The 25,664-nt window shown below is 45.5% G+C and overlaps 2 protein-coding genes across 3 annotated transcripts in view; both read right to left on the bottom strand.

Moving 5' to 3' along the window:
* The window catches only part of FAM167B (family with sequence similarity 167 member B), a 99,551-nt gene that overhangs the window by 31,868 nt on the left and 42,019 nt on the right, over positions 1–25,664 (bottom strand). The window lies entirely within an intron of this gene.
* On the bottom strand, positions 1,439–24,321 carry HDAC1 (histone deacetylase 1). Of its 2 annotated transcripts, XM_083369581.1 has the most exons (14): positions 24,158–24,321; positions 16,840–16,952; positions 16,324–16,441; positions 15,126–15,200; positions 12,002–12,140; positions 10,852–10,993; positions 8,543–8,635; positions 7,954–8,062; positions 7,487–7,627; positions 6,599–6,707; positions 6,369–6,499; positions 3,309–3,455; positions 2,131–2,179; positions 1,439–1,703 (listed from the first exon to the last, which is right to left on the bottom strand). In XM_083369581.1, the coding sequence occupies exons 1-14, from the start codon at positions 24,204–24,206 to the stop codon at positions 1,676–1,678; spliced, it is 1,443 nt and encodes a 480-aa protein (XP_083225707.1). In that variant the 5' UTR covers positions 24,207–24,321; the 3' UTR covers positions 1,439–1,675. The 2 variants fall into 2 exon arrangements, with proteins under 2 accessions (XP_083225707.1, XP_083225708.1); XM_083369582.1 differs by lacking the exons at positions 1,439–1,703; positions 2,131–2,179 and having other exon boundaries at positions 3,341–3,455; positions 6,288–6,499.

The following is a 25,664-nucleotide window of genomic DNA, read 5'->3' as shown; positions in this document are numbered from 1 at the left end:
GGATACATGTACTAAATTCTAGGCTGTATCATCTTCAAGGAAGGACTTTTCTGGCGTGGGAAAGGCGAAAAGCCTTGAAAATGAGTCTGTTGCATGTGAGTCATGAGCACTAGGCCGGCCCTGGGCAGCAATCCTTTGTCCCACTGAGGTAGTATCCCAGAGCAAAAGAAATCTTGGAGAATATTCAAATGTGCTGCTCCATACTTTGGGAGATCTATGCTGTAAGAATTCACCGTCAAAAACAGAAAAACAGACCCATTTTATTACAAAGATTTTTTTCCCTGCAAAAATGAAAATAAAAACTTTTCTCTTAAAAAACACAATATATATATATATGTGTCTCTGTGTGTGTGTGTGTGTATAAATCTTCCCATCCCACCCCGTAGAACACACAAATACAATGATCTTTCATTTCACCAATACAAGTATTAAAGAGTAAGAACAACTGGAGGGCAATTGCATCCAAGCGACTAAAAAGGCTTAAAAAAATAATAAAGCCCCACCTTCCCCCCCCCCCGAAAGAGTGACATGGCAAAATTAGCAGCATTGCTGGGGTCAACCCCAAACAGTGACATTCTGTTCTATCTCTCACTTCTTGGGTTCCCTGGCAAACTCCCACCCCACCTGCAAGCCTATTGGAGCCAATGCTGCCTCCTGGAAATCTTACGCAGTCAGGAGGCAGGTTTGGGCTGGTTTCCGTTTTAGGAAGATGCCCTTCTATAAAACCATCCCATAACAGGGTGGTTTTCCTAAGGGCCCCTCGAGGCTTGTGTGCCAATTCATAAGCAAAAGCCCCCAGACAATTTTAAAAAGGGGATAGGGGATCACAAAACTCAGATGGCATCACCAATGGAGACATCAATATCCACTCCTGGCTCCAAAGGGAGGACCCCTGATCAGGATGAGATCAGAGCCTCCCCTGCAAATCTGGGGCTGATATCCCTAGAGGGATGTGTGAAGTGGGGTTGGGGAATTAAACCATGGTTTACATTCATGGTTGCTCAAAAGGGATCGACCCTTCCAAGGCTTGTAGATGGGTAAGACTGTTTGGAATTCTGGGCTCCACCTATCCCCTATCCCCCTCCCTCCCCCCAATAACTCTTCCAGAGTTTTATGGCTGTATCCTAGCTCATTAAACTAGTAAAAGAAAAGGAGAACCCGGATGACCAGCTTCCCCTGAAAAACTTATCTTCTCCAAGAGAAGAGTCATCCTTTAAAAAAGAGAAGGAAGGACAAAGCAAAGGGAAGTTTGGGGTTTGCTTTCCAAAAGGAAACACGCAAATCTCCCCAATGCAAAAGCAAGAGGGAGGCGAGAAGCAGGAATCTCTTCAACGGCACTCCCTAGGACAGGGGTCGGCAACCTTGGCTCTTTTATGACTCGCGGACTTCAACTCCCAGAATTCCCGAGCCAGCATAGCTGGCTCGGGAATTCTGGGAGTTGAAGTCCGCGAGTCATAAAAGAGCCAAGGTTGCCGACCCCTGCCCTAGGATAAGCCTATTCAGACCCTCCTGGCAGCTCTCCCAGGGAAGGGCAGCCAGGTCTCAAGTCCCCCCTAGACTTATAGAAAATCAACAGAAACATATAAAATACAAATCTTGTGGAATAGGGAGGCAACCAGAGTGCTGAAGCAGAGAACCAGGGAGGCGTGGTGTTCCCCAGCTGTCCCAACGTTTCTTAGGTGGGTTTCACCTCTTCCTTTATGCTGTTGGAGAAATGAAGGGGGCTGTTAGGGGCCTGTTAGCTTAGGAAAATGTCAGGGGGGGGGAGAAAGGCAATTCTCACTTCTAAAGTTACTGCTCTCTCTCTCTCTCTCTCTCTCTCTCTCTCTCTCTCTCTCTCTCTCTCTCTCTGCTCACATCAGGAATGGATCTCTGTCTTTTGTAATGCCCAAACCAGCCTGAGAGAAGCTGCCAACCCAAATCTCCAGCTTTCTTTTTGCACAAACAGTGACAACATAGCCACAGGGAAGTCAGCGGTTTTCACGCACGTGTGAAAAGGCTTCGTTTAGAGGAGGAGGAGGAGGAGGAGGAGGAGGAGGAGGAGGAGGAGGAGGAACCAAGTCTGGAAGCTACAGAAAGACATTTCCAGAGGTGACACCTAACTGCCTTCCCCCTTCCAGGGTCTCTCACCTTTTGGCCTCTGCTGGCTCTTCTTTTCTCTTCTCCTCCTCGTGTACTTCTGCAGGAAGGAACATATAACCCCGTTTCTCTCAGTTATACGGTAGACATACATACACAGAGATCCTTTAACATGCTGTGGGTGTCCTTGTGCATCACACCCCAAATTGATCATCCTCCCTAACCATTTGCTAAGGCTATTATGGCAGAAAGGCAACAATTTGGCTAGTTGATCCTGTGGGTTGTTTTTTTCCTTGTGAAAATCAAAAATTTCAGCCTTTATAGCTGTGGAATTCATATGGGCACCAGGACGTATCAAAGACTAACTGGAAAGCCAGTGCTGATTGAAGAGATTACATTAGTACTCTAACCTCAGGGTAGGGTAGACATACATACACAGAGATCTTTCTCTGTGGGCGCCCCGGAGCTATGGAACCAGTTACCGGTTGAGCTCCGGACAGCGCCCGATCTTCGCTCTTTTCGCCGCGATCTGAAAACATACCTGTTCGAGCAAGCCGGCCTGGCCTGACGGGGGATTGGTGGGGTTTTTACTATTATTTTATTGGGGTTTTTATTATGTATCAACTGTTTTTATGGGCATGTATTTAATTACCTTTTAATTTTTGTAACTCTGTTTTATTCTTGTCCTGTACACCGCCCTGAGTCCTTCGGGAGAAGGGCGGTATAGAAATATTAATAAATTAAATTAAATTAAATTAAAATTAAATTAACAGATAAATAATAATATAAAATGGGGAAAACTGCTTCATTTTCATAATGAGGTTTTGTTTCTTCAAGCTTTCTTGTAATTGAATTATTTGGGGGCAGATGTATGGGCAGGCTCCATTACGATCATAAAATCAAGAATTACTTGTACTCCTAATAGGATTACAATATAGAGGTGATAACTTGTCCCGGCTTAAAAACAATCAGCACCTCAAGGTAGTACAACCACACAGTTTTAGTCCAGGAGGCCAGAACACAGGTCGAGGGTCAGCAGTGTGATGTAAAGCCCCAAGCATGGCATTTCTGCAGGGCAAAGCAGGGCGAGTTCTTACTGGATGGGAGATTAGAGGTCTTGCTGGAAAAGTCAGCTCTGCCACTAATTTGATTTTTTTTTCTTCCTAATAAGCACATTCTACCAATCGGGCAGGACAAAAAGTCCTCCCCTACAATTAAATAACTGTTACCTTTCTTCTCTTCCTCCTTCTCCTCTTCTTCTGTTTTTGACCGTTTAGCCTTTTTGAAATTGGCAATATTTTTGCGACCCCCTTCTCCTTCGTCCTCCGAGTCCGAGAATTCCTCTTCACAGGCGATTCTCTTGTCTGAAGAGCGAACTGTGAGGGGAAGAGAAGTAAAAGGGATATTAGCGGCTTTACATTTCATACAAAGGAGGAGGAAGGCTATAATTATTCTATTTTTTATTCAAAAAGTAAGTCTCGCCTTTAGATGTCCATCAATGCATTGGGCAAAACTGACTTTCCCAAAAGGAAAGATGAGGGTCACCAAAGCACACAAGGGCAGGGTAGGAATTGCAACATGACCCTGAGATTAAAAATCCTAATTTAAACCCTAAACTAAGAGTCAGTTTAGTGCACAGTTCCCAAGGGCATGAAACCTGGTTGGGAGACTTTGGGCCAATCATCGGGAGTCTCTGAGTTCTAGTCCTGCCTTTGGCACGAAAGCCAGTTGGTTGATTCTAGGCCAGTCCCTCTCTCTCGACCCAACCCACCTTGCAAGGTTGTGGTTGTGAGGAAAATAGGAGGAGGAAGAAGTATTAGGTATGTTTATCACCATGAGATAGCTAGATAAAAATAAAAAAGGCAGGATAATAACACTACCAGTAATAATACTGACCATCCATAAAGACTCTGCGTTTTATAAGGCATAACGTTTTAAAACATCCATTGCAATAAAAAAATGACTATTATATTTTTTTATTGGTTATACACTTTTCCCAAGTGTAAGTCAAAATGACTCAGTAATCACAAAAATTCCATCCAGGATAAATAATCCCCAAGCTAACAACAAATCCAAGGAAGCAACTATTCATAGCTAAAATAAATGCAAGCACAACCCCTATAGCGATTTAAAGCAATTCCCTACTGGACATTCCCTACCGGACCTCGAGTATATATGCACTTTCAGTCTAAAACAGGTACTAGCCTGAGAACTTCACCACTAACAAGAAGAGGGTGGAATAAACAGACTCCAGAGTAACTTCCTAAAGTGCATATAGTCAAGGCTATGGTCTTCCCAGTTGCAATGTATGGCAGTGAAAGTTGGACCATAAGAAAGGCTGAGCACCAAAGAATGGAGGCCTTTGAACTCTGGTGCTGGAGAAGACTCCTGCAAGTCCCTTGGACTGCAAGGCGATCAAACCGGTCAGTCCTAGAGGAGATCAACCCTGACTGCTCTTTAGAAGGCCAGATCCTGAAGCTAAAACTCAAATCCTTTGGCCACCTAATGAGAAGGAAGGACTCACTGGAGAAGAGCCTAATGCTGGGAAAGGTTGAGGGTAATAGAAGAATGGGACGACAGAGAATGAGGTGGCTGGATGGAGTCACTGAAGCAGGAGGCGTGAGCTTAAATGGACTCCAGAAGATGGTAGAGGACAGGAAGGCCTGGAGGAACATTGTCCATGGGGTCGCGATGGGTCGGCCACGAATTTGCAGCTAACAACAACAACAGAGTAACTTCCTAGTCAAATAAAAAGGTCTTTAAATCCCTTTGCAAAGCCATTAAGCTAACACAAAGGCAGAGGGAAAGAGGAAGCTAGTTCTAGAGCCTGAGGGCCAGATCAGCAGAGAAAACTGCCAAGGGAGCATTTGGAGCAAACAGGACAGTGTTGGGAAGAAATAGGGCAGAATAGAAGATTGTAATCAGAGGGCTAAAACTCCACCCCTGCAATTGAATCTGGGCTCGGGATCAAGTTCGGATCCAGTGAAGAGCCTGGCTGTGTCAGAGAAGTGCAAGAGAAGTGTGGAAGGTCCCAGTTGGCACCCCTCTGGGCAAAGGAGGAATCAGGAGTGCATGCCAGTCAACAATTACTGTAACTGAAGCATGAAACAACAGAGACACAAATCAATAAAGCTGCAGCCTGCTACCCCAGAAACAGCCAGTTCCTATTAGTATCCATCAAATAAAACTTAGCTACCCTTGCGGTAAGACTGAGAAATGGGGGCAGAGTTAGTTGGTCATCAATCAAACCTAAAGGTGGACAAAACTGAGTCAATTAAGGAACTCTGGAAGCAAACACTAGACAAACACTAAAGACAACTAGAAAAAATAATTGGCCAAAATTCAAATCTTCATCTTATCCATATTCACTTGAAGGATGGAACATGGATACTGAAGGGCATCCAGGATGAAGCACTAGAAGACACTGTGTTGGGCTGGGCCCTATGCAGTCATCGAAGACCAACAGAGATGACTATCGCCAGCAAAATTATGATACCAAATGTCCTGATTATGAAACAGGACACCAGGAATAATCGAGGAGAAAGAAAAAAAAAGTTTGATTTTCTGTTGTAAATGCCTGCTACAAGAGAAAATTCCCAGAAATGCCACAATGGACATCTGTGCAGCAATCTTGTGTAGCAATGGGATGCTATACAAGATTGAAACCAGTCCAATACAGAGCGAATGATCCCCAGGGATCGTAAGCTAGATAGCAGTATCTGGTGGCCAAGCATATTAAACGTGGCCATTCAGTCCAAAGGAATTAGCTCTTAAAGTCAGATTTAAGACTTGGCCACCAGAATGTCATTCAGAACTCAAGAGCATGTTGTCCCAACTGAGCTGCTGAAACTGGGACTGAAGAGGATCAAGCAGGCTGTGGAAGATAAATGAAGACTCAATGGTAGAAGAGGAAGGAATCCGAGGAGAGTTCCTTCAACATAAAACAGCATGCTTGAAAGAGTCGGGAGGGAGGGAGGGAGGAAGGGCAACTTAACCTTGACAACTTTAGGATGCATGGACTTGCTGGCTGGGGAATTCTGGGAGCTGAAGTCCACACATCTTAAAGCTGCCAAGCTTGAGAAACCCTGGCCTAGAAGGTAGTAAAAGAACAGTCCAATTTTCAAACCTCTTCCCCTGAGACCTAAATACAGATGGAGCAGAGGAAGATAAAAAGGAGGGATGGTGGAAGGAAAAGTAATATTCAGTACTTATTCGAGAGGCATCTTCCTAAGCCCTCAGCTGAAAGAGAGGCCCCCTCTGTTGGCAATTCCTCTGGGCCTGGCACTCACTGGAAATCCGTTTGTCAGGATCTTCCTCTTCTTCATCGCCACTCTCCTCCGGCACGGCATCCTCTGGAATTGGCTGCATCTGCACTCCAGGGGCATGGGGGAGCATCCTCAGGTTCTCAAAGAGACGTTGCCTGCAGACAAAGTAATCAAAAGTCAAGCAGAAGTCCTTCAGTAGAAATCTACCCCCTCCCCCCCAAAAAATAAATAAATAAATAAATGCACGGACTTACTTTATCTTTTCCAGGTATTCATTGGTGTTTTGGTTGGTCATGTTGGAAGGGCTGATGTGGAGTTTGAAATCCGGCCCAAAGTATTCAAAGTAATCATTGTAAGGAAGCTCTACGGAAGGGTTCAATGACATGGAGGTTAGGGTGTTAAACTGTATCGTGGCAATTCAAAAGAAGGAGGAAAGCCACGGCTTCAAAATGGCACTGAACAAGGTGCAGACTCAAATAATCACGTGATCGTAAAAGCTTCTTTGGGGACTTGGCACTCCTTCCCAGCCCAACCAAAACAGAAGGCTGACGTTGCCAGAAAACTGGAGATTACACAAAATGCACTTTCGCTCCTGTAAAATTAACAAATAAACCTAAAACGATGTCCACTGGCAATTACTATGCATTTCTTAATTAACACTAAAATTCTCTTAGCATCAAGACTCAGGCACAAGGAACCAAAAATGAATTGCTCAGAACAGTTTTTTTATTGCTGTTCACTCATAGACCAGAATCTTGCCAGACTAAATCACACTATGTTGCAGAACTATCAGATAAATCCTGTTACATTTTAGGGAGGATCCCTCCAGGGCCTCTTTCTGCATACCAAGAATTCAAGGCTGATTTGTCTCTTAGCTCCTTGTGAAAGACCCCCCCCCCTCCTGCAACTCAGCACCAGATTCCACCACAAATACTGGTGCAAGGCAAGCCTTAAACCCATCTTCTAAGTGTATAGATCAACCAGAGACTCACCCAAGCCCCAGGGCTGGCTGGTTTTCAGATGCTTGGCTCTGTAACTCTCTAGCAGCTCAGCAGCTGCCCTCATTCACCTTGCTGTTGGGACACCCTGAGGACCTGTCCATGCCCCCCTCCCCAGGTGAGCTAGCCAAGAGTCCTCCGTACCATTCGGGATCTCTGTGTTCAATGCCACAGCCGTCTCGTACGTCCAACACCGGGCCACATTACGGATCGTGTAACCACCACCTCCCAGCATCAGCATGGGCAAATTAAAGCTTTTGATAAACTCCACGCACTTGGCATGACCTGGGGGAAGGAAGAGCATCAGTCTGCTGGAAGTGAGCTCCCGTTTAGCAACAGATCAGCAAAATTATGAAGGAGCCAAACAACCCAAGCGAGCCACGAAAGAAGGGGGTGGGTGGGAGATGCATTGCAGAGCACCTTGTGTTAAAGAGAACCCTGGATTCTCATTGTGCCGTAAGACACAAATATCCAGCCTTTAAAGATTCCCCTGCAATCCTGCAAAACACTGAGTGGTCCCTCAGAGGACACGCAGCTGATTTTGACCAGCCAAGCATCCTGGGGACACCCTGAATAAGTCACCACCACCCGCTCCAAGAAATCCCTCTTACCTTTAATGGTCAGATTAAAACAACCCAACCTGTCCCCCGATAAGGAATCCGAGCCACACTGCAGTGCAACGGCACTTGGCTGGAATGTCTCCATCACTTTAGACATCACCTAGCCATTCAAAAACAAACACCTGAGCACAGTAACAATGTAGCAAACACACAGAACCAGAAGGGTCACCACCAGAAGGGTCACCACTTCCCTTTCAGCACAACGTCCGGCATAGAAGGAAAAGCCAGCCCAATGCCTTCAGCAAAGCCTATTCTTCAGTGGAAGCCACCCAGAGCTCATGTCATGCTTCCATGCAGAGCAGGGACGAGGCTCCCACCTCCTCCCACCAACAGCACCTGAAGGAGACCAAGGGCTTGTCGGTGCTGAGCAGGTAGCCTGAAGCTTGCTCTTTCATCCCTGAAAGCTCAGGTTCTCCCACCCCTCCCTGCTCCTCTAGGTTGCAGAGGACATCAAGGATCCTCCAATCGCCCTGGCTAGAAGCTCACACGTTCTCCACAATCTGCAGGCCTGCAAAGCTTAGCAAGGCAACTGCAGCACCTGCAAAATGAACTGGAAGCATTCAAGGACTAAGACATTTACCGGCTTGAAAATGGCTTCATAAGACTCATCATCGATCCCATCCCGGAGAGGGTAGTTGACAGCATAATATTTTCCTTTGCCCGCACCAATATCCTTAGGAAGAAGAAAAGATGGCATCTGAAATACCAGCTGGGGCCATCTTCAGAGGATGCCCAAGTCAGGGATTGTTGGCATTCTGAAGCTCGCAGAGGCCCTGCAGCCCAACAGTGGCACAACCTTCTCACGTTACCCAGAACCCCCCCCAAAGGGGTTGTCCACAAGCTCCCTTGGCTCCTTTAGAGCCAAGGCATTTCCCAATGACACCTCCCCAAAGCAGGAGAGTCAGCCATCTTGTCCTGCCCAGGACAGCTCAGAAGAGGACTGGGGGGAGGGAATGAGCTGCTGCTGAATCAAAAGGAATAAGACAAATTCAACAAGTATGCCAACCGGCTCATCTGATCCCAGATGAGGGAGGAAGGGCAAAGAGTAACACATGGGCTCTTCTTCCCCAATGAGTGAGATTTTGCCAAATGGTGCCCAAATGTTCCCTATCTAGTCATTCTTTGTTGCTGTAACAGGAAGCTATTTTCGGGGGGGGGGGGAGAGGGAGAGATCTTGACAGAGTGAGTGTTCTACGATTCACATTATGCTTTGCAGGGTGTGACCTTGGTTCCCTCAATTTCTTAAGCCAAAACAATGTATTTCTTAGCCAATGTAGTTTTCCATGGAAAGGAGAGCCCGTTTGATGTAGCGGTTAAGGCAGTGTTTTTTCAACCTTAGCAACGTTAAGATGCATAGACTTTAACTCCCAGAATTCCCCAGCCAACTTTTAAGACGTGTGAACTTTAAACACAACATGCTGGCTGAAGAATTCTGGGAGTTGGATGTCTACACATCTTAAAATTGCCACGTTTGAGAAACACCGGGTTAAGGTGTCAAGACTATCCCTAGGACAGGGGTAGGCAACCTTGGCTCTTTTATGACTAGTGGACTTCAACTCCCAGAATTCCTAAGCCAAGCAGCTGGGTCAGGAATTCTGGGAGTTGAAGTCCACTAGTCATAAAAGAGCCAAGGTTGCCTACCCCTGCCCTAGGGAGACCCAGATCAGAGCCCATCTTTAAAGAGCTGACCTTGAATCTAATAATCAATAAATACACAGGAAGAGGAATGGAACAATGTTAAGAAAGTTTCACATTTGAATTGTTTCAAGCTCAAAACAGCATTTCAACTCTCCCTGTTTTATTGTTTTAGAATTGTAAGCTACCCAGTGTCACTTGGCTGAGAAGGGCAGTCATAGAATAAATAAAATTTTAAACTGGAAACATTTTGCACAATCCTGGAAGCATGCAGAGCTTTTTCTAGGCCAAAGGCCATACTCTGCCTCTCCCTAGTGTACAAAAGACTGCACTCTAAGAAGCAGATGAGAAAGACAAGTTCTTTGATCAAGATGTTGTCCTTTTCAAGTCAATGTCGACTACGAATGGAGTCGCTCATGTAATTTTGGGAAAATTTCTGGGATATCTTTCGATCTAGACCACAGATCTGGGATTTATGGATCTAATTTTTTTTAAAATTCCATTTATATCCCGCCCTTCTCCGAAGACTCAGGGCGGCTTACAAGTTTAGCAGCAGTAATTGACATAGCTTTTGAGGTTAAACAAAATCAGCCAGATATTATCATCAGAGCTTATTTCAGTTATAAAGGTAAAGGTTCCCCCGCACATGCGTGCTAGTTGTTTCCGACTCTAGGGGCCGGTGCTCATCTCCATTTCAAAGCCGAAGAGCCAGCGCTTGTCCAAGGACGTCTCTGTGGTCATGTGGCCGGCATGACCAGACGCCAAAGGCGCATGGAACGCTGTTGCCTTCCCGCCGTAGTGGACCCTATTTTTCTACTTGCATTTTTACATGCTTTCAAACTGGAAAGTTGGCAGAACCTGGGATGAGTAACAGGAGCTCACTCTGTTACGTGGCACTCGGGATTTGACCCGCTAAACTGCTGACCTTCTGATCGACAAGCTCAGCGTCCTAACCCACTGAGCCACCGCGTCCCTATTTCAGTTATAGGAAGAGTCAATAACACTAATGAGATTATCCGCTCTCTTCCATTTGATAACATTGCAACATAAATTCTGTTGCATTAAACTTTTCAATCTGGGAATAGGTGTGTTAGGACCTCTGACCCAGAGAACCCAAATCCTGTTTTAGAAGGAGAGGAGATCATGCAAAGAAAGCTCTGTTGCTAACAGGGCCTGGAAAGTTTGTGAGCCAACAAAAAAGAAGGAAGAGGGACCGAATGCCCAGGAAGATGCATCTCAAATTCCCATTCTCACCCGCAGATCCCCAGTTCCTGGGAAATATTCCCCATACTTATGGAAGGACGCTGTCATGACACGGTCTGTGGTGTAGAAAGCTTCCTCCACACCATCGCCATGGTGGATGTCGATGTCAACATACAACACTCTCTGGTGGTACCTGAGGTTGCAAAGGGATGTCAGGCTGGCACCTCAAAAACAAAGTTCAGCCACGAGGAACCCAGGCATCCCCCCAAAGTAAGCTCAAAATTAGCAAATTTTAAAATTCAGTTCCCAAAGACACACTAGCCCTTGTTGAGAAGGAAGTTTGTATGATCGGCAGCCTGGTGAAGTTTCAAATGGGCATCCCGGGATAATACCAAGGGGCCAGGAAAGGTGGACTCAGCAGCCAAAGAGGGCATCCTAAGGGCATCCTTAACTGATGAAAATTACACTGCCAGAGTGCTGAATACATTGTGTGTGTTTGAATCTTACATGGGGAGATGTTTCCTCTTCCTTCATTTCTAGAAATAATTACTGTCATCAACCCACCTCTTAGGGAAGCTGAGTAGCTGCCAAGGATCTTGATTCCACATTCCGCACCCAGGCTGTTGGGTGTCAGGGTGGATCCTTTTAAAAGGAGGGATTCCTGAAACACCATGAGGAGCCTCCCTTTTGGCCACCAGAATGGCAGGAGAACAAAACTGCATCACAAAGCTGTCTCTAATTCAAAGCATCCTATCCATCAGGACTCAAGTTTCACACCGGGCTCAGATTCTGCAAAACGCTAGGGATTCCTCTAAATGCTCACTGAAAGCCATGATCGGACCAAATAGTGCTTCTTGGACTTGCCTATTCAAATCTGTACCTCTCCAGCTGTCTCATACGTTAATTCCCTTCATGATGGTTAAAACAAGAGCAAAGCTGTCAAACATCTCAGAGATTTCCCTATCCAAGCAGCTTTTCCTGCATAGGATGAATATATTTTTGACAAGGTGAAGATTTCACTTAGATCCACAGTATAAAGCACAGTTTCTCGACCTTGGCCATTGTGTAGACTTCAACTCCCAAAATTTCCCAGCCAGGAATTCTGGGAGTTGAAGTCCTAAAATGGGCATGATTGAGAAATCTTGGTATAAAGATGAGGATTTCATTTAGGTCCAGAATATAAAGTGGCAGTTTCACATACTTTAGCAATTCTAAGATAGCCAGGACGATGTCATTGACGTAACAGAAGCCAGAAGCCTCTGATTTCTTGGCATGATGCAAGCCTCCAGCCCAGTTCACGGCAATGTCCGTCTGCTGCTTGTTTAGTTTCACGGCGCTTGCTGGGAAGAAAAATTCAAACCAGTGAGAGAGCAGAGATGACAAAGCAGCCATCACAGCCAGGCCCATCCAGAGTGCACTGATGATGTTATGTAGTTTGGTAATGAAATGTCTGTAAGAAAACCAAGAGAGCACCAAGGACTCCACGGTTCAACCCTGAGCTACACATATTCTCTTCCATCAGTACCATTTAGAGGTGCTGGGGGGACAATCTGCAGAGTCCCCATTATCAAGGACAAAGGGGAGGCTGCCAGTCCAGCAGTTGGAGATCCTTTGGGTTGGCACAAAACACCCAGAATTGGCAACCAAGGAAAACCATGCTATAGGTAGTCCTCGAGTTAGAATTGTAACTGAGTCCAGAATAAAGTTGTAAGACATGCTGGTCATTAAGTGAGTCATCATGTGACTATGCCTGATTTTACGATATTTTTTGCAGCAGTCACTAAACTTGCACAAGAGTCATCAGGTAAACCCATTGTTCCCAATGGAATTTTTTTTTGCTGGAAACCAGAAGTAAACCCCAGTTTCAGGGGAAAAAACATTGTAAATCATGATCAGTTATAAATGCTAGCTTGTAGCCGAGCATCCACAGAATCATGTGACCATGGCATGAAGGGTAGCCGTCAGAACTTTAAACTCTGGTCATCCCTTTTTGGGGGTTCATAACTTCAAGCCGTCATTAAGCAACTGGTCATAAACTGAGGACTGACTGTATACACTTACAAGAACCCAGAATGTGGGTCGCACAGAGTGACTCCCTCTCCATCCTGCTGAAGCCAGATGGATGATGTTAGGTTTCTGTAAGTAAGAACTGGACATTTTCACAATAACTGCCCTTCTGTATTACTTGACCCCCCCCCCCCCAAGATTTAAATCACTTATTTCCAACCATTATGCTGCAGGTGCAACCATTATAACAATGTAACTCATGATAAAATGCTACTCTCCAAAACAGATGTGCAAATTACAAAACCCCATTTGTAATGTACAAAATTACTATAACCCCATTACACCCTTTATTTGAGATTCATGCAGTCATCTAAACGCACATGCACGCTACCCTCAAATCAGCTTCCCCAGCTCACATGTTCTCAAAATGTGCTACCGAGGCAGCCAACCATGTTGGTCACAGTCTCCTCCAAAACCTGATTTTTTTTTTAAGAGGAGCAAGTTCTGACGGAGAGCTACAGACTGGATTAAACAAGATTCCCAATGCTGGGGCTTTGCCTTCCTTCCAAGACAACAAATGTAGCACTCCTGGTCGTCTCTTATTATGCATCATGGCAAAGGCAGGGGATGCAGGGCACATGCCACACAACCTCCCCCACTTCAGGGCAACATTGTCATGTATAATTCACGTTCATGAAACATGAGTAGTGGTAAAAAGAAGGGGACAGCAGAGGATGGGATGGTGTGATCGAGGCAGTGGTCATGAGTTTGGGCAGATTCCAGGACACAGTGGAGGGCGGGGGGAGTGGGGGCTGGCTTACTATAGTCCACGGTGTCACAAAGAGTCAGACACAACTTATCAACTGAACAACAACAAAATGTAAAGAGACCAATCTTTCCATTTCTCCCTGTTTTGAGAATACCAACTCTTTGGGGCAGGTGGGCAACTTGAGAACACAACAGCTGTGGGCACTCTCACAAAATGGCTATCAAGGAGACCCATGGGCAAAACACCCATTGCTCCTCCCTTCTTTAGCCAGCCAGTATGGCCTTTATTGCCCCAACTGACCCAATTTGTTTTTTTCTCAGGAGGCGGACATACTTTCAGAGAATAGCATGATAGCTGCCATCAGCCATTTTTAATTTCTAGGTCTGCTCAGAGAACAAGTATGTGGATCACAGGTGTCTTTATAAATTACGATACCAGAGGACATCATTATACTTCATGCTCTAGCTTCCCATTATTTTCCAGAATATTTTTTTAATTAAAATAATCTAAAAAGATCAAAATCAGAAAAGGCAGAGAAGCTGGCAGACACCAAAGGAATTTGCTCTGGATTCAAGGATCCATAAACTCCTAAATATTTATCCAGATCCATACAAACACTATTCTGAGATGACTATTCATGGAAGCATGAGAAAAAACATTCTCTAGAAACCTTCATCCGTGAACTTATCATGTGGAATGTACAAAACATTTTGATGTGTTATTCTGAATCCAAAACACTTCATTTCTGTGTGGAAACAGCTGTTTTGAGCATTTTGAAAGTGATCTGAGCATGGAACAGAATGTCTCAAGCTCAAAACAGATGCTTTAGCAAAATGTTTAATAGGAGGATAAAAAAAAAATCAGGATTTTGATAGCCACTTTTCCAACTAACAAATTTTCTTAAAAGACATAAGCTTTTGTGAGCTCAAGGGGACAAGAGACAGTCTTTGATTTACAATCAACTGTTCAAAGTTACAATGACACTGAGAAAAAGTAACTTATGACAGGTCCTCACACCATCCTCACGATCACATGATCAAAATTTGGGGGTTGGCAATCAGGAATGTATTTATGATGGTTTAGCACGCCGGGGTCGTGTGATCACTATTCACCACCTTTACAGCTGGTTTCCCACAAGCAAAGTCAATGGGAAAGGACGGATTCGTTTAAAAACCATGTAATTCATTTAACTACAGAGATTTGCTTAACTATGACAAAAAAGGGCGTGAAATTGGTCGTGACTCACTTTAACCACCACCTTGCTTGGCAACAGAAATTCTGGTCCCAGTTGTGATTCTAAGATGTGGGGTACCTGTATCAATATCCTCCTGACATTTTTCAAAACTGTCTGAAATAGTGTGCATTCAAATGGATATTTCAAGTTCAAAGCAACGTTGCACATTGTTGCCTGGCCTCCGAAGAGCAGGAATCGGATGTCAGAACACATGGCCTGCAATTCCTTAATGGGACTGAGGTCCTCAGTAGAACAAGCAGTGCCGTTAGTACATCCTTTGAGGTTTTTATTTTTAAAACTGTGATTGCTACTTACCAACAGAGCCTCCTGTAGAAAGTTGGCAGAACTCAAACAGTCCGTCAAACACAGGGCAATCTTCTCCAACATTGACTTGAAAAAGAAAGCAACAGGAGAAGCCCTGGCTTAATCACAACGTGTCAATGATTTCAGCCAAAAAGAGAAATAGATATAGCAGAATTTGAAAAAAAGAACACCAGAGCAACAGAGGAGAAGGAGAGATTTAACTGCACATCACCCAGAGTTGCTCAGTCTCTAAATTTGATAAATATGTAATTTGTGAGCCATGTGTGCAATAAAGCTGTCCTTCCACTGGAGTTCGTGTGATCTAGAATGCGAGGCAAAAAGTGAGCAACTGCATTTAGAAACATTGCTTGCAGAAAAAGAGGAACATACGCTGCTCATTAATGAAAGTGAGATGTCAGATTTGTTCAAGCTGTCCATTGGCATTTAACAATGCTAGGAGGTGGCGCCACCTGATGGAGCTCTAGCAAACAGAGAGGTTTAAGGGCTTTGCAGAACGCCACATTGGCGCTTCAAAGCTCGGGGTTCAAGACTGTTAGTACTTCAGCAGGAGACCACTAGGAAATCCCAGGGCAGTAGGGTAGTCCATCGTGCTGGCTGGGGAATTCTGGGAGTTGAAATCCATAAAGCTTAAAGTTGCTGTGGTTGAGAAACATTGCCTTGGGTAGAAGGATGAACATTTTTACTGCACTCAACATTTCTCCAGCTTTAACTCAATTCAAGCAATAAATGTTATAAGAAGGAGCTATTCCTTGTTTTTGCATGACTGACCAAACTTTCCCTGACACACAAATGGTGGATATTAACAAGTTATCCTTGGTAACTTGGAATTGCAAATGTATTGAAAACAAGAGAATTGCTAATTTTCTCTTCTCATCCACAAATAGGTGGCAGGTCCCAGCAACACCAAAAGCTTGTTGGGGCTAGTCTGAGAATGAAGCCATAATTTGTTATCCCACCTAAAAGCAACCATACATTGTATGTCAGGCCAGGCTTTTCCCAACTGGGATCAGAAGCCTCATTTAAGGGTTGATGGATAAGATACTGCAGTGGCAATATCATCCATCCTTACTGCCATAAGCCTGATTTAACCTTTCCTCCCCCCACCTAAAAACCCACTGAGGGGGCCGTTTTTAGCCAAGCATGTCTGAGGATTTCCAAGCAAACATTAACGCCCTCCGCTTTCACTCACATCGCTGCATCTGCTTGCTGTATTCAGACATGTTATCTGGGCGAATTGACCGCAGAAATTTGATGTAATCATCACTGTGGTATTTTGTCATCTCCTCAGCACTTGCTTTGTAAGGTCGCTGAAATGACAGAAGGGAGGACAACTTGGTAAGGCCGCCACTTCTGAACATTGTTCAAGCAAAGCTCTCACTTTGTTGAGGTTATGGAAAAGGGCGCTTGAGCAGCAGCTGCAAACAGCCTCAAATAAAGAGATGATCAGGAGCCCTCCCAGTCAGGATTCAACCCTAGGTGGGAGCAAAACCCACTGGTCCTTCTTGATCGCTGCCTCCAGCAGGACCGGAATAAGGGCAGTGCAATTTTCTTCTCTGATACTGTCAAACAAAGCATCCTCTGGACGAGCTGGGGTGGCTGGGGGGGGAACCCTCCCTTGCAGTAGTTCTCCTTCTTCCTGAACCACAGGACCTAGTCAGTAACAGTGGGTGAAGAATTTAATGGTTTTTTTTTAAAAAAAACTTACATAGATTTCCATTTTTCTGTAAAGACCATAGTTGAGAAGAAGGTTGTGAGTCATCCTGATCCTGTGAGGCTTCATGGGGTGACCTTGACCATAATAATAGTTTCCAATGTCCCCTAAGAGGCAAAGAAAAGAGGGGGGAGGGGAGTACAACATCATTACAATGTCAACCATATAAAATGTTAGAAAGGTATTTAAGAATGGACATAGAAAGGAGGGGAAGAAGGAATACAGGAGTTTTGAGTTAAAAGATCTGTTCCTATAAAAGGGTTGAACTGTGGGACCCTTGGTGCTCTCTGAGCTTGACTGTTTTCTTGCAGACATTTCATTACTTAACTAGGTAACATCATCAAAGCAAGATCTAACTCTAATCGGTGTACAGGCACAGCTTCAGTCCCCAGTTTAAAAGGTTTCCAGTGACCAGACTAAGAAAGGACTATTTCTTTGAGCAAGCTTATGAAGTGTGGACTTCACCTCCCAGAATAACCCAGCCAAGGCTAGGGAATTCTGGGAGCTGAAGTCAACATATCTTAAAGTTGTCACGGTTGAAAAATATTGTTCTTGAGTGAAGATGTTCAGCAAGGCAGCTTCTTAACCCTCCTGAATTCCACTGCAAGTGGGATGAAAATGGGGTGTAGGCCAGCTCCCCAAAAGTGTCCTTCAAAAGGAAAACTGCAGAGCAAAGGAATTCCGATGGCCCAAATGCACATACCCTTTGTTCATGGCAGAGGTGCCATCACATGTTACAGAGACATTGATTGCTGGTAGCACGGGTTCCGAAGCAACTCACAATTTCGTTGTGCAGAATCCAGCACAAGTAAAAATATCTTCAACTATGCCCCAAACTTGCAAAATTCAATTAAATAAAAGCAAATTTCCACCAGGGCAGTGTTGTTGTTGTTGTTAGTTGTGAAGTCGTGTCCGACCCATCGCGACCCCATGGACAACGTTCCTCCAGGCCTTCCTGTCCTCTACCATCTTCTGGAGTCCATTTAAGCTCACGCCTACTGCTTCAGTGACTCCATCCAGCCACCTCATTCTCTGTCGTCCCTTTCTTCTCTTGCCCTCAGTCTTTCCCAGCATTAGGCTCTTCTCCAGCGAGTCCTTCCTTCTCATTAGGTGGCCAAAGTATTTGAGTTTCAACTTCAGGATCTGGCCTTCTAAAGAGCAGTCAGGGTTGATCTCCTCTAGGACTGACCGGTTTGATCGCCTTGCAGTCCAAGGGACTCGCAGGAGTCTTCTCCAGCACCAGAGTTCAAAGGCTTCAATTCTTTGGTGCTCAGCCTTTATTATGGTCCAACTTTCACAGCCATACATTGCAACTGGGAAGACCATAGCCTTGACTATACGCACTTTTGTTGGCAGGGTGATGTCTTTGCTTTTTAGTGTGTTGTCTAGATTTGCCATGGCTTTCCTCCCCAGGAGCAAGCGTCTTTTAATTTCTTGGCTGCAGTCCCCGTCTGCGGTGATCTTGGAGCCCAGGAAAATAAAATCTGTCACTACCTCCATTTCTTCCCATCTATTTGCCAGGAATTGAGAGGGCCGGATGCCATGATCTTGGTTTTCTCCAAAACATCACCCAGCAATAGCCTTCATACAAAAAGCAGAAGCAGCATGCCAAATCCCGAAGTAGTGTTCCTCCAAACATTTATGCTATTCAAATGAATAAACATAGCAAGTTGTAATACAATTAGCTGTTTTGATTTCCACCTTGTGTGAACTTTGCTTTATTCAATAAACCAGACAGAACTCATGTTGTGGCCTAAAGTGTCAATCAGCCCCCCTTAAAGCATTTAAGACCCTCTGGTTCAGCCTTTCTCAGCTAAGGGTCAGGGTTCAACTACCAACTGCTCCATGTTTTCCATCTTTTACAGAAAGCAGCGGGAGAAAAGGCCTTCCTTGGCACCCTCAGAGAACAGACACGTTTCAGAAAAGTGTTATAAAGTAGTGGCCAAAATTGTGGAAACCTTTTGGGAAAAGTATACAGTAGAAATGCCACCTTTGGTTAAAGTTTCCACCAATTTTTCTTCTAATTCAGACATGTCAAACACAAGGCCCGGGGGCCCAGATCCGGCCCGCGAAGTGGTCTCATGCAGCCCGTGAAGCCACTGGAAACGGTGAGGGAACGGCCCCCACTGCCTTGGCCCTGGCCCAGAGACCCTCCTTCTGCCAGAGACCCTCAGATCTGTCCCACTCCTGCCCAGGCCCCCATAGGCACCCTTGATGCCAACGATGTAGAGCTGGCCACGCCCACCCAGTAGGCCATACGCACTCTGGCCACGCCCACCCAGTAGGCCACGCCCACCCAGCCCCCTGAGGGCAACCGCAATGCTGATGCGGCCCTCAATGAAATTGAGTTTGACACCCCTGTTCTAATTTCTTTATAACTGTAGCCTTGTTCACTTAATACTATTTTACATCGATTTCTGGGCAACCAGTCAACTCTTTGCACCATTACTTTAATTTTATTATGTTTTACAAGCTTGCTAAATGAAAGGGGAAAAAAAACCCAACCAACTTGATAGTGATCACACAACACACTGACGAATGTCCTCCTCCCAGCTTCAATACATCAATAACTGAATCCTACTGTGATCTGATTGGCTCATTGCCAAAACAAGATGACACCTGATTGTCTCTCTAAACACTCACACTCACTGGCTACAATCAGATGAAGGAAAGCTACCTGATATCAACCTAAGCAAGTTGTGCTTCCCTTTTCTGGTTATTTGGCTATAACTTTTCCTAGAATAGAGTACAGATAATTGAAGAAACTATGTTGCATTACATTCTTGATTAAATTATCTTTCCATTGATATATAATTTTATGGTACTACTCCAAAAAAAGTGGTGTTATTAGCCATCAAACCTCAAAAATACACTTTTCCCAAAAGGTTTCCACAATTTTGGCCACTACTGTACCAGGAATATAAGAATTTGGCAAGAGGATTGGGATGGACCCCAACACACAACACTTCCATACAATATGACATTGTCAATAATAAGCAGTGGCCTGTATCAGCTTCCCCTTGCAGCTGTAGACATGTAAAGAATTCCTTAAGTTGGACTCAGCTCTACTGAATTTCATGGAAATCTCCACACTATTTTCTTGGCAACAACAGAAGTCATTTGTCAACGTTTCTTTCAAGGAATCTCCTTTGACCTCCCCCACTGAAAACTATAAACCTTGGATCTTTTGGTCATCTCCATCAAAATACTAAGCAGGCTGGACCCTCCCTCACTTTATGAGTAAACCTCACTCCATACCAAAAGAGACAATATAAGTGAAACACACAGGATATTTTTTAAAGCTCGCAGACCATCCAAAATCCCACAGCCAATAATACAGCCACTGCTGAGAATCTTGGAAGAAGTCCACAGCTCTAGAAAGTCCTTCAGTTGGAGAATTGAGTTAGCAATGTACTTCTGAGTGGAAGAGGGTACAGGTAGTCAACTACAGTTGGGACTGGAATTTCTGTCACCAAGCAATACACTCATCAAATAAGTTACATTTGATCTTACAACCTTTTTACAGTGATCATTACATAAACTGTGTGGTCATTAAGCAAATTTGCCTTCCCCCACTGACTTTGCTTGACAGAACCCCCTTGGGAAGCTTGCAAGTGAAAATTCACATGACAGCGGGGATGCTGCAAGGACCAATCATAAGTGCAAGGCTGATTCTAAGCAATTTTTCTCAGCTACTGTTGTTGACTTCGAATGGTTGTTAAACAAATGGTCGTAAGTTTATAATTATCTGTAAAAGAGTGCTAAGTAAGTTAAGCAAAGCCCTCTGTGCCAGAGATAGATGGGTGGCCCAACTGTAGGGCCACTTTCACACCCTAATTCAGTATTTTTCAAGGTTGACAACTTCAAGTTGTGTGAACTTCAAGTCCCAGAACTTCCCAGCCAGCCATTAATTGTGGGAATTGAAATCCACGCATCTTAAAGTTGCCAAGCTTGAGAAACATTACCTTACTCTTTCAAGAGGCAATCAAAAACCCTCTGTGACTCTCCTCACTCCTGTTTGCCTCACAACATTTAGAACAAGGAAGAAAAAAAAAATCAACGTACTGCTTCTGCAGCAACAAAATCCCTGACACCACCAAAGAGAAAGGAAAATAAAATCAATTAGCGTACTGTACACACAAACACGCATCCTTATTGAACAGGCTTTGCATCCTTCTGGTCAAGGGCAAAAAATCCAAAGGGATCCTACAGAGAGGGATCTCCTGGCCAGAGCCAGGAGCAGGGAAAGAGTAAACCAAGAGCTCCTCCTAATAGGGAAATCCACCACCGAGTTTCACTAAGTCACAGTACTTCCATAAACAAGTAAATAGAATTCGCCTGTGGTTTCAAGTAGAATGTTGCTAAGACAAAAATAAATCAGTTCTGCTGCTGAACAGAGGTGATGTGGGATCTTATTGGTCTGGAGCTGTTTTCAAACTGGCACACAGCTCTTACATGAAAAAGTTTTTAAGTCTGGAATGGGCCACCATATACAGTAAATGCCTGGATTACCGTACTTGACTTACACATATATATCTTATGACCAGCCACTGAGTTTCATACCCAGGGGTAATTAGGACCTGGTTCCAAAGTTATGGTGATCAACCCCCAGTCTTGTGACCACATTTGGGGCACTTGGCAAGTGGCCCACATTTAGCATCCTGCAGTCATATGACCATGTTTTATGACATTTTGCCAAAAATTGGCATTTACTTCTCCATTTTCTGCAAAACCACTCCATAGCAAAAAATAGGTTCACTTAACAATTGCTGCAAAATGGCTCCATCACATGATGGGTATCACAACCATAATGGGCAGGCTCCATTATGGTCATAAGCTGAGGACTACCTGTATTACTGTTATAGAAGTACAGGGCCATATCATAATCATAGATGGAACCACAATGTACAGATTTTTAAAGAGAGCTTTGGGGATGGGTTCCTTGCTCTTACAGTTATTTATACATGCACACAGGAAAAAAAGAGATCCTATTTTAGAGTTTACATTATTGTTTTCAAACATTTCCTACCCAAAAGCCAGAAAACCACTCATTACTTTTAAACCTCTACAAGATGACTATCCCTACTCTAGATGGACCTTTGGTCCAATTGAGAACATCCTCCTGGAGACACAGAAAAGCTGCAAGCTGCTTTGGATCCTAAGAAGCAAATAGCCTGAAGCAAATGTCAACTGTGTGAGATTACATATTTGCCCTGGAAAATGGCCGGCCTTCCTAGCAAACAAGGCCCAGCATCTCTTTGAAAACTCTATCCATGAAGGCTGAGATGAAGAAGTGATTCCCAGCAAGCCAATTCCCCTTCTAGAAACACGCCAATTTTCCCAAGCTAACATGAGAAATAGGGATTGCTATGGTGACAAAAGGAATATGTGGCCTGAGAAAGAACCAGGAATCTTTTCCAAGGAGAAATATCTTCAGCTCTGAGGCCAGAGAAGACAAAGAAATGGAGATCACTCAAGTCAGAATTTAGCTTAAGAAGCTGGGGAAGCCCTAGTGTCCAACTCAGACCTATTCTCATCCAGAAAACTAGTTGAGAACACAAAGCTGCCCCTCCCACCCCAATCACCACAGGTCCAAGAGTAGGAGTAGGACAATGGTCCCTGGAACTTGAGCCTTCTAAGGTTTTGCCACAATGGTAAAACCAACAACCTTTCCTCCATTTTCTACCAACTTCCTCCTCTGTCCAGGCCCAGCTCCCTCCTCACTTTTTCAGCCCTGCGAAACCTCCAGATTGTTTTCCAATACTCTTGAAGAGCACTAATCCATCTCATTCCCTACCAACCACATGCTACCAGCTGCCCCTCCTTGGCTTCTTGAAACATCCCATCCAGCGCTCCTTCTCTCAATGGCTGCCCTGGCTCCCTCCCTCTTTACATCCTGAGCTTGCAAACAGAAGCGATCTTACACGCTTACAGCGAATAGGAAGACTCCTCCAGTCGGCTTGATAAGAGCCTTTCCAGCGTAGCAGTCCGGTGTTGGATCACGACTGGGAGCCTCCCTTCGAATCAGCCATGAAAGTTACTTGGGGCCACTAGGCTCTCTCACGCCAGGCCTAGCCTACCCTCCAAGGCTATATTGTGAGCTGCATATTAAATTCCAAGTCATTTTCTTTTCATATAAGCATTTACGGATATACTTCAACAGGTGCCCAAAGAATAATCCTGAGAAAGTATCCAACGTCCACGGTTGCTGCTGGTGGAGGGAAAGGACAGAGCCCAGACAAAGCCGGGATAGGAATTCCCTACGCTGAAAATCAACTGTCTTCCTTCCTGGGGGAAGAAAACTCCAGACTGCGAGGGATGTTGTTGTTGTTGTTATTGTTGTTGTTTCCCCCCCTGATCGAAGCCTGCTCTGATCTCTGCAACTGGGCAGTTCCCCTCCTTACATCAGGGCTCCCGCTTGAGCAGGGGGTCTTCAAAGTTGGCCCTGGCTGAGGAATGCCGGGGGGAGTGGAAGTCCACAAGTCAGGGATCTTCAAACTTGGTCCTTTTATGACTTGTGGACTTCAACTCCCAGAATTCCTCAGCCAGCAAAGCTGGCTGAGGAATTCTGGGAGTTGAAGTCCACAAGTCATAAAAGGGCCAAGTTTGAAGACCCCTGCCACAAGTCATAAGAGGGCCACGTTTGAAGACCCCCTGCTCCTGAGGCTTCTTCCCCACTGCCCCAACACCCTCTCCCCCCCTTCCATCCCCCAGCCCCGAGTCTCCCTGGCTCGCCGAACTTTCTTCGCAGCCTCCTCCGCCGCGGAGCCCTGCAGGGTCGACAGCCACCTCCTTCCACCTCCTTCCAGGCGAGGGTGCAAATCCGGGCCGGCTTCGCCAGGCTTTTGCCAAGCCCGCCAATCTCCAGGTCCACAAGGAAGGGGGAGGGGGGGGAGTCCCTCCCTCCCTCCCTCCCTCCCTGCGACGCTCAGCCTGTCCGACCTCGCAGGGCTGTTGTGCCGAGAGCTCCCCCCTCCATCAGCCTCTTTTTCTTTCCCCATCGGCCCACGGTCAACCGGCCTGCCCATCTCCCCGATCCGGCTTTCCCCCTCCCCATCCCGGCCCGCCTCCGACTGGGAAGCATGGGAGATGGAGTCGAGGCCAGCAAGGCTCGCCCACTCCATTACCGCTCCCGAAGCAGCTGGCCGCTCCGGGGCTTGAGGAGGAGACGCAGCAGCAGCAACAGCAGCAGTCCCGGAGGCGCTGTGGATGATGGGAGGTGTAGTCCCCCCCTTCTCCGACCGCCCCCCTCCCCGGCCCCTCCTCTTCCTCCCTAAGCCCCGCCCTCCAAACGCGGAGACCCTCAACTCACCGTCGTAATAGTAGCAGACTTTCCGCTTGGTCCCCTGAGTCAGCGCCATTTTCCACCGCCGCGCCGCGCCGCGTCGCGTCCCGACGGCGCCTCAAGTCTGGACCCGAGTCCCGCCACGCAACCGAGCCCGCCTGGGCAAGGGAAGGAGAGGGAGGCCCTCCGCCACCCCTTTCCCCTCCCGCCGGCCTATCAGAAGCGGAGGTATCCCTCTAAAAGGCCAATGGGGAGTCTGAAGGGGGCGGAGCCTTTCGCGACAACAAGTTAGATCGAGCAGCGAGGAGTTGCTTGGGCCGTACCACTGTCGCAGGAGGAGAAATAGAGGGGTGTGTTTAGGATGGGCTAGGCCAGGGGTAGGCAACCTCGGCTCTTTTATGACTCATGGACTTCAACTCCCAGAATTCCTGAGCCAGCTTGGCTGGCTCAGGAATTCTGGGAGTTGAAGTCCATGAGTCCTAAAAGAGCCGAGGTTGCCTACCCCAGGGCTAGGACCATTTTCACATGAAGGGGGAACATTCCTCTGGTTGGATCCCCTGCGAAGCAGCGGGCGGCCCCCCCTCCTTCCCCCCCGAGCAAGCAACGTGAGAATAGCGGGGAAACATGAGCATCTTCTGCTTTTCAAAACCCGCGCTGCGCCTTTATTAAAAATTCACACAAATTCCGCATCAAAGTTTTTTTAAAGGTTCAATTTGGATTTAGCAAGTTTTAAGTTTCATTCGCTGCTCTTGTTTTAACTGAACTTTTCGAAACGAGCCTTTTTTTAAATCTTAGAATGATCTGCCCTTCGTTTTTTAAGCTACCCCTGCTCCGGGCGCTGTTTTGTTTTTTTTTACCTATTCTGATTAAATTTACTGCACGTTTTGTTCTTTTGGAAAAAAAAAACCCTCATTAGGAATTTTAATCTAAATCTAAATCAATCGTACAATTGAAAACACAGAATTTTGCATGCATAACTTATATGTATTAAGCTTGTGTGCATATAGAACAGATCAAATTGTGTAATTTCCTCCTATCTGTGCTGTGGTTTTGGAAGCCACAATTTAAGGTCATGTGTGAACCCAAGTTATGGCTTGTTCAAGAAACAATGGTTTTAAAATAACCTCTCTTAGAAGGAACCTGTAAATTACCTTCCTTCCTCCTCCACCTTCCTTTCTCTTTGTCAGATCCAAGGTGTGGTCAGAAAAAGTCAAAATGGCAGCCACAATAGTGCAAGCTAAGCTCTCTTTTTTTTTCATGGGTGTCACCGCAAAAATAAAGGCAGAGTTTCCACTGCAATTGTGACCACCGTCTTGACTTTTTTGACCACATCCCAGAATCACTTTGTATTGTCTTTGTTCAGCTTCCAAGACTGGTTGCAATCCCAGAAAAGCCAATGCCCTCGAGGACCGTTGCCTTAAGAAACAGCCTTCCAGTGGTTCTTTATTTGTACAGCTAGTCCTCAACTTACAACTGGTCTCTTAGCGACCACTCGAAGTTACAACAGACCCCCCCCCCAAAAAAAAGCTACTTA

Source organism: Vipera ursinii (assembly GCF_947247035.1).
Source record: "Vipera ursinii genome assembly, chromosome: 9".
NCBI classification, from domain to species: domain Eukaryota; kingdom Metazoa; phylum Chordata; class Lepidosauria; order Squamata; family Viperidae; genus Vipera; species Vipera ursinii.
Note: the sequence above shows the minus strand (reverse complement) of the source record. Positions and strands in the feature narration are given on the sequence as shown.

Coding starts and splice junctions, on each gene's coding strand:
- HDAC1 (XM_083369581.1), bottom strand. CDS start 24,206: ATGGCGCTGACTCAGGGGACCAAGCGGAAAGTCTGCTACTATTACGAC. Junction 12,141..15,125: donor TTCTACAGGAGGCTCTGTTG/GTAAGTAGCAAT, acceptor TTTTCTTCCCAG/CAAGCGCCGTGAAACTAAAC. Junction 6,708..7,486: donor GAACACAGAGATCCCGAATG/GTACGGAGGACT, acceptor ACCCTTCCGTAG/AGCTTCCTTACAATGATTAC.